The sequence below is a fragment of the Callionymus lyra genome, chromosome 2 (genome assembly GCF_982586985.1).
Source record: "Callionymus lyra chromosome 2, fCalLyr1.hap1.1, whole genome shotgun sequence".
Classification (NCBI taxonomy): Eukaryota; Metazoa; Chordata; class Actinopteri; order Syngnathiformes; family Callionymidae; genus Callionymus; species Callionymus lyra.
The window spans coordinates 6,414,618-6,424,617 of NC_141819.1; the positions used below are offsets into that span (position 1 = coordinate 6,414,618).

Consider the following 10,000-nt stretch of genomic DNA (forward strand, 5'->3'; position numbering starts at 1 on the left):
GTGGACTCAGGAGATAATGACACTGTTTTATGAAGCTTCATCAACACATCACTACCATCTAGTGGACTCTGAAGATAATGACACTGTTTCATGAAGCTTCATCAACACATCACTACCATCTAGTGGACTCAGGAGATAATGACACTGTTTTATGAAGCTTCATCAACACATCACTACCATCTAGTGGACTCTGAAGATAATGACACTGTTTTATGAAGCTTCATCAACACATCACTACCATCTAGTGGACTCTGAAGATAATGACACTGTTTCATGAAGCTTCATCAACACATCACTACCATCTAGTGGACTCAGGAGATATTGACACTGTTTTATGAAGCTTCATCAACACAACACTACCATCTAGTGGACTCTGAAGATAATGACACTGTTTCATGAAGCTTCATCAACACATCACTACCATCTAGTGGACTCTGAAAATAATGACACTGTTTCCTGAAGCTTCATCGACACATCACTACCATCTAGTGGACTCTGAAGATAATGACACTGTTTCATGAAGCTTCATCAACACATCACTACCATCTAGTGGACTCTGAAGATAATGACACTGTTTCATGAAGCTTCATCAACACATCACTACCATCTAGTGGACTCAGGAGATAATGACACTGTTTTATGAAGCTTCATCAACACATCACTACCATCTAGTGGACTCTGAAGATAATGACACTGTTTCATGAAGCTTCATCAACACATCACTACCATCTAGTGGACTCTGAAGATAATGACACCGTTTCCTGAAGCTTCATCGACACATCACTACCATCTAGTGGACTCTGAAGATAATGACACTGTTTCATGAAGCTTCATCAACACATCACTACCATCTAGTGGAGTCTGAAGATAATGACACTTCTTCATGAAGCTTCATCCACACATCACTACCATCTAGTGGACTCTGAAGATAATGACACTGTTTCATGAAGCTTCATCCACACATCACTACCATCTAGTGGACTCTGAAGATAATGACACTGTTTCATGAAGCTTCATCCACACATCACTACCATCTAGTGGACTCTGAAGATAATGACACTGTTTCATGAAGCTTCATCAACACATCACTACCATCTAGTGGACTCTGAAGATAATGACACTGTTTCATGAAGCTTCATCAACACATCACTACCATCTAGTGGAGTCTGAAGATAATGACACTTCTTCATGAAGCTTCATCAACACATCACTACCATCTAGTGGACTCTGAAGATAATGACACTGTTTCATGAAGCTTCATCAACACATCACTACCATCTAGTGGACTCAGGAGATATTGACACTGTTTTATGAAGCTTCATCAACACATCACTACCATCTAGTGGACTCTGAAGATAATGACACTGTTTCATGAAGCTTCATCAACACATCACTACCATCTAGTGGACTCTGAAAATAATGACACTGTTTCCTGAAGCTTCATCGACACATCACTACCATCTAGTGGACTCAGGAGATAATGACACTGTTTTATGAAGCTTCATCAACACATCACTACCATCTAGTGGACTCTGAAGATAATGACACTGTTTCATGAAGCTTCATCAACACATCACTACCATCTAGTGGACTCAGGAGATAATGACACTGTTTTATGAAGCTTCATCAACACATCACTACCATCTAGTGGACTCTGAAGATAATGACACTGTTTTATGAAGCTTCATCAACACATCACTACCATCTAGTGGACTCTGAAGATAATGACACTGTTTCATGAAGCTTCATCAACACATCACTACCATCTAGTGGACTCAGGAGATATTGACACTGTTTTATGAAGCTTCATCAACACAACACTACCATCTAGTGGACTCTGAAGATAATGACACTGTTTCATGAAGCTTCATCAACACATCACTACCATCTAGTGGACTCTGAAAATAATGACACTGTTTCCTGAAGCTTCATCGACACATCACTACCATCTAGTGGACTCTGAAGATAATGACACTGTTTCATGAAGCTTCATCAACACATCACTACCATCTAGTGGACTCTGAAGATAATGACACTGTTTCATGAAGCTTCATCAACACATCACTACCATCTAGTGGACTCAGGAGATAATGACACTGTTTTATGAAGCTTCATCAACACATCACTACCATCTAGTGGACTCTGAAGATAATGACACTGTTTCATGAAGCTTCATCAACACATCACTACCATCTAGTGGACTCTGAAGATAATGACACCGTTTCCTGAAGCTTCATCGACACATCACTACCATCTAGTGGACTCTGAAGATAATGACACTGTTTCATGAAGCTTCATCAACACATCACTACCATCTAGTGGAGTCTGAAGATAATGACACTTCTTCATGAAGCTTCATCCACACATCACTACCATCTAGTGGACTCTGAAGATAATGACACTGTTTCATGAAGCTTCATCCACACATCACTACCATCTAGTGGACTCTGAAGATAATGACACTGTTTCATGAAGCTTCATCCACACATCACTACCATCTAGTGGACTCTGAAGATAATGACACTGTTTCATGAAGCTTCATCAACACATCACTACCATCTAGTGGACTCTGAAGATAATGACACTGTTTCATGAAGCTTCATCAACACATCACTACCATCTAGTGGAGTCTGAAGATAATGACACTTCTTCATGAAGCTTCATCAACACATCACTACCATCTAGTGGACTCTGAAGATAATGACACTGTTTCATGAAGCTTCATCCACACATCACTACCATCTAGTGGACTCTGAAGATAATGACACTGTTTCATGAAGCTTTATCCACACATCACTACCATCTAGTGGACTCTGAAGATAATGACACTGTTTCATGAAGCTTCATCCACACATCACTACCATCTAGTGGACTCTGAAGATAATGACACTGTTTCATGAAGCTTCATCAACACATCACGAGTTAAAAGACACACACACAATGTCATGAGTCATGTGACCCACCTGCAGGCCGCAGCAGCCCACGGCGTTCATGATGGAGGCGTTGTGAACGACCTGGTACGGGATCCCGGCCTGGACCGCCCTGAGCACCAGGTCACTGTGGGTCGTGGCCCTGAGGACACATCACAGCATGTTGGAACTTGAAGCTGGAACTACTAGATTTGCTACACACACATCTGAGGGACCTCATGTGGCCGAGCGCGCAGGACTTGCTCACACTTTTGACCAGGTTTAACTTGGCAATTAACATTAACATAAAAAAATGTTTTGAGGGATTAATATATACAAAAAAAATTACACACAAAAAGGAGGGAAGTGTTATGTTAAAATGTAAATGAATAATAAATACAAAATTCATTTGTTAATGCATTAATAGCATTTATACATGATCATACTTTGACATTATGAGGGCCGCATAAATACAGTCAAAGTGCTGCATGTGGCCCCCGGGCCGCACTTTGCCTAGGTCCGATCTAAGGATATCAGGGACAAGTGTTGGTGCGATTCATTCCAAAATGGAAGAACCGTCAACCTGGCTGGGTCTGGAGGTCCACCCAAGATCTCACCTCGTACCAATGATCACGAGAAGGTGAGGGATCGACACAGGAGCAGCTCTCGTGTAGATCAATGGTATCTTGTGTAGATCAATGGTATCTCGTGTAGATCAATGTTATCTCGTGTAGATCAATGTTATCTTGTGTAGATCAATGGTATCTCGTGTAGATCAATGTTATCTCGTGTAGATCAATGGTATCTTGTGTAGATCAATGGTATCTCGTGTAGATCAATGGTATCTCATGTAGGTCAATGTTATCTTGTGTATATCAATGTTATCTTGTGTATATCAATGTTATCTCGTGTATATCAATGGTATCTCGTGTATATCTATCAATGTTATCTTGTGTATATCAATGTTATCTCGTGTATATCAATGGTGTCTTGTGTATATCATTGTTATCTTGTGTATAGCAATGTTATCTCGTGTATATCAATGCTATCTCGTGTATAGTAAGTAAGTAAGTAAGTAATATATATTTATATAGCGCTTTTCGAGACCAGGGTCACAAAGCGCTTTAACAATCAAAACAATACTCAAAACAGTACATACTTCAAAGATCAAGACAACACCGAGAACAACACAGGAGTTCGAGAAATTCAAGGAAAAGCCTGAACAAATAGAAACGTCTTAAGAAGTTTCTTAAAGGAGTCAGTAGACTCCATCAAGCGCAAAGAGAGAGGAAGATTGTTCCAAAGCTTAGAAGCAACAGCCTGAAAAGATTTCTCTCCTCTGGTCCTGAGCCGTGTGCGTGGAACCATAAGTAGATTCTGATCCACAGACCTCAGAGCCCGAGCTGGGGTGTAAGGCTGGATCAGATCAGTGATGTAAGGAGGAGCCTGACCATGAATAGCTCTGAAAGTAAGAACCAGAATTTTAAAGTTGATCCGGAAAGAAACTGGAAGCCAGTGAAGAGTTTTAAGGACCGGAGAAATGTGAGTTCTTCTACTAGAGCGGGTCAGAATTCTCGCTGCAGAGTTCTGAATCAACTGCAGGCGAGACAGCTCCTTCTTGTTAAGACATGAAAACAAACTGTTACAATAGTCCAGACGAGAAGAAACAAACGCATGGATTACAAGCTCCAGATCATGTTGTGACAGCATTTTCCTAAGTTTAGAGATTTTTCTCAGTTGAAGGAAACAGTTTCTGGTCAGTTTTCTACAGTGTTGAACAAGAGACATGTCTTTATCAAATACAACACCCAGGTTTGTTATCATTGTTATCTCGTGTATATCAATGGTGTCTTGTGTATATCAATGGTATCTTGTGTATAGCAATGGTATCTCGTGTATATCAATGTTATCTTGTGTATAGCAATGTTATCTCGTGTATATCAATGTTATCTTGTGTATATCAATGTTATCTTGTGTATATCAATGGTGTCTTGTGTATATCAATGTTATCTTGTGTATATCAATGTTATCTTGTGTATAGCAATGTTATCTCGTGTATATCAATGTTATCTTGTGTATAGCAATGTTATCTTGTGTATATCAATGGTGTCTTGTGTATATCAATGTTATCTTGTGTATATCAATGTTATCTTGTGTATAGCAATGGTATCTCGTGTATATCAATGTTATATCGTGTATATCATTGTTATCTCGTGTATATCAATGGTGTCTTGTGTATATGAATGTTATCTTGTGTAGATCAATGTTATCTTGTGTATATCAATGTTATCTTGTGTAGATCAATGTTATCTCGTGTCATCATTTGAAGTTCCTTGATCTTCCCAGAATTCCCGGCATGTTCTTCCACTACCGAACAAGAGCGTATATGATCGTAAGACGACTCCTGATGTTCCAAACCACCACATCTGCAGCCTGTCATTATTTCGGAGGAATCTGGTGGTTTGGGGTGAAATGCCGCCGAAATGAGGTCCAAGCTGCTCTCACAGAATCTCTGTGGTCGAATCAAACTTCGACTTTCCAGAGCTTAGATGCTGACGCAGCGACCTGCTCCACATGAGAGGACAACTACTGATCAACTCTCCTGATATGTAGTAGATGTTCTTCCTCGTCAAGACTCAGTAACTTCTCATCATGACCATGTTCTACACTCATTACTTTATAAAGTTGCTCTGAAATCTGGACGAACGAGAGGTTACGAGAGTCCATTATGGATAACCGTCTCAAATAACCATCTGCTGCTCACGGACAAGTCGACAAAACACAGACGCAGAATGAGGTCAAATATCGTTGACCTTTAGCCTCTTCAAACCATCAGAAGAAAAACCTTCACTTGAAACTAAAGAAAAACATCAACCTAAAGTATTTTGAGAAAAAGATATTATCTTTGTTTGAAAATCTTTTGTCACGATTAAATATTACACAATTTATTTACCGACGTTCCTAATGCTATTTCTTTATGCTGCATTTTTCACACGTATATTTTCCAAAATATCTTTGTTTGAATATCTTTTTTATGGCTTTTTATATTTATTATATTTCAAATATTAATTAATTAAATTATTACATGATGGGGTCATCAAAAAGAGAAACTTTTACTGCCAGTGTTGTGAAGACAACATGGGATTTTTTGGGGCAAAAACCCCCCTGTTTTTCAATTGATGTATTTTATTTGAAATGAAAACATATATATATCAAATATGCAATGTTTTTTTAGAATCTTAAAATAAAATAAATTAAAATCATATGCAATCAAATGAAAACCTTAACTTATTTATGAACGTCTTTTATAATGTGGATAATGTGTGTGTGGTTCTACGTCATTTGGTGCTCCGCCCTCTAACCGCTTCCCCTTTGGTTTAAACCAATAGTGAAGCGGTTATAGGGCTGAGCATCAATTCGTAGAACCTGAGATTATGATCATAACTCAGGGGATTTCAGAGACAACAGATGTTTTGGTGACAGTGTTAGCGTTAAATCAGAAACCTTTATTTGACAAAACAACACAGAATAAAATGATTAAATAAGATAAATGGAATATAAAAGTGATTCATAAAATACATTATAAGGTATTACTACAGAATACCATATAAATAATTCAATTCATACATTTGTTACATTTAATTAAATCGAGTCACACATCACAACAACACACATACACTGATGATACAATAGAGTCACACATCACAACAACACACACTGATGATACAATAGAGTCACAGATCACAACAACACACACACACTGATGATCCAATAGAGTCACACATCACAACAACACACACACACTGATGATCCAATAGAGTCACACATCACAACAACACACACACTGATGATACAATAGAGTCACACATCACAACAACACACACACACTGATGATCCAATAGAGTCACACATCACAACAACACACACTGATGATACAATAGAGTCACACATCACAACAACACACACTGATGATACAATAGAGTCACACATCACAACAACACACACACTGATGATCCAATAGAGTCACAGATCACAACAACACACACACACTGATGATACAATAGAGTCACACATCACAACAACACACACACACTGATGATCCAATAGAGTCACAGATCACAACAACACACACACACTGATGATACAATAGAGTCACACATCACAACAACACACACTGATAATACAATAGAGTCAAACATCACAACAACACACACACTGATGATCCAATAGAGTCACAGATCACAACAACACAGACACACTGATGAAACAATAGAGTCACACATCACAACAACACACACACACTGATGATCCAATAGAGTCACAGATCACAACAACACACACACACTGATGATACAATAGAGTCACACATCACAACAACACACACTGATAATACAATAGAGTCAAACATCACAACAACACACACACTGATGATCCAATAGAGTCACAGATCACAACAACACAGACACACTGATGAAACAATAGAGTCACACATCACAACAACACACACACACTGATGATCCAATAGAGTCACAGATCACAACAACACACACACACTGATGATACAATAGAGTCACACATCACAACAACACACACTGATAATACAATAGAGTCAAACATCACAACAACACACACTGATGATACAATAGAGTCAAACATCACAACAACACACTGATGATACAATAGAGTCACACATCACAACAACACACACTGATAATACAATAGAGTCACATATCACAACAACACACACACACTGATGATACAATAGAGTCACACATCACAACAACACACACTGATGATACAATAGAGTCAAACATCACAACAACACACACTGATGATACAATAGAGTCACATATCACAACAACACACACACACTGATGATACAATAGAGTCACACATCACAACAACACACACTGATGATACAATAGAGTCACATATCACAACAACACACACACACTGATGATACAATAGAGTCACACATCACAACAACACACACTGATGATACAATAGAGTCACATATCACAGCAACAACACACACTGATGATACAATAGAGTCACACATCACAACAACACACACTGATGATACAATAGAGTCAAACATCACAACAACACACACTGATGATACAATAGAGTCACACATCACAACAACACACACTGATGATACAATAGAGTCAAACATCACAACAACACACACTGATGATACAATAGAGTCACACATCACAACAACACACACTGATGATACAATAGAGTCAAACATCACAACAACACACACTGATGATACAATAGAGTCACACACACACACGCACTCACCCAAACGGGTCCCCCACCACCAGAAAGGCCACATCAGTGACGTCAGCATCCTTCAGGATCTCGTCCGCTCCTTGTTCCACCAGGTCTCTGTCCGCCAGGATCAGTTCCTTCCCGTAAAACTCCTCCTGTTACAACCACCGCGACATTAGGATCTTCCATGTTGAAAACAGCCAGAGCTGGTCTCACCAGAGCCTCCTTGCCCACGGTCAGGATGGAGGTGTAGGCCTCCAGGTAGACCCTGGAGCACCTCTGGACCGCCTGCAGACCCTTGACTGTGATGTCAGCAGCGTCCCCCAGACCCAGGCCGATGAAATACAGCATTCTGATCCGACCCTGCTCCTCTCCGCCTCCTGCGCCCCTTCAGTTTACTTTATACTTGTAGTTCTCTTCAAACTGTTGACAAGTTGAGAACTACAACATTCACGTGCTGTCTGTGTGGCAAAACAGGTTTACGACACGCTGCAATCTGCTTACCATTCACGACAGCCAGAGCTGCGTTACGGCACCGGGATTTCACCAAACTCCGTTTGAAATTCTCGACCACAGTGTTTTTTACATAATTTATACACAGAAAACGCGTCATAGGCTATGAAAGTATCCAATTTGCACAAAAAATAGTCAAACTATCGATCGGCTGAGAGTGTTTTTAATAACGACCATAACGATGTACAAACACACACGAAGACTTTTAGCAAAGTGACTAAACGCAAAGGATTGTGGGAAATGTAGTGTTACAGGCGATTACCAAATTTGATCAATTTAAAATTACTTTCGGATTTCCTGTAAAATATTTTAAACACATATTCGAGACACACACGAGATCATATGATTTTTATTTATTTATTTATTGTACATATTAGTTACGTTTGAGCAACTATTAAAAGTGGCGATTTTTAACTTAAATATATTTATATTTTAGGATTAAATCCTTAGTTATTTTTAAATTGTATGACAATGCAAGAGATTAAAAAAAGTTGAGCAATAAATCTGTGACAAAAAATGCAGAAGATTTGTGAAGAAAACAATAATATAACGGTAATAATAATAATGATGATAATTGATATATACAATAAAGAAGTTTAAAAGTTTATGTATGTTTGTAATGTATTAGTTATATTTAAACGGAAAGAAATTATTTTTGTTGATCTTGTCTTTAGTTGTTTTTTTATCAGTTTCCTTCTGATGGAAGAGATAAAAAATGTAGACTTCGTGACAAACGTCAAACCCCACATGTTCCCCCCCGAGAGGTCACATGACTCGGCGGCGTGTCCGATCACTCTGTGAGATCAAAAGGGTTAAACCGGGATGTTTCAGATGAAGTGGCTCCATCGCACGTCTCCACGGCGACGGTTCGTGAAAGGAGGCCCCGAGTTGTGAATGAAGTGGTGGGAAAAAGTTCTCTCTCTCTCATCACAGTCTATTTCTCCCTCGTTCGCCCCTTGTTGTGGTAAACAAGCCCCGGAGACCATGTGACGCTCTCCTCCACTCTTTCAACTGGGAACCAGTTAATGACTGGGATGGCTGGTGGGTTGCATAATGGCTGCTCTGGAGGAGGAGGTGGGTGCGAGGGGGTGGCGGGGGGTCCGGGGTCCTTTTGTGTGGGTTTGTTCGGCTTCAGTCATCCAGAGAATCGAACCCTCCGTCACTGTTAACTGTTTCTCTTCAACCTCCAGGTCGTCCTCCTCGCCGGGTCGGAACCAGAGATCAGATAAAACCGAGTCGTCAGAAGACGCAACACAGACGTCGGCTGAGGTCAAAGATCATCGACCTTCAGCTACTTCAAA

General features: G+C 39.6%; 1 protein-coding gene across 1 annotated transcript in view; it reads right to left on the reverse strand.

Moving 5' to 3' along the window:
* The window catches only part of dph5 (diphthamide biosynthesis 5), a 15,154-nt gene extending 6,499 nt beyond the window's left edge, over positions 1-8,655 (reverse strand). Inside the window, exons 1-3 of the mRNA XM_087783319.1 lie at positions 8,403-8,655; positions 8,217-8,341; positions 2,964-3,072 (exon numbers count right to left, since the gene is read on the reverse strand). Coding sequence (XP_087639445.1) covers positions 2,964-3,072; positions 8,217-8,341; positions 8,403-8,537 — 369 coding nt within the window. The 5' untranslated portion in view covers positions 8,538-8,655. The remainder of the gene's footprint in view (positions 1-2,963; positions 3,073-8,216; positions 8,342-8,402) is intronic.
* Between the last annotated feature and the right edge of the window lie 1,345 nt (positions 8,656-10,000).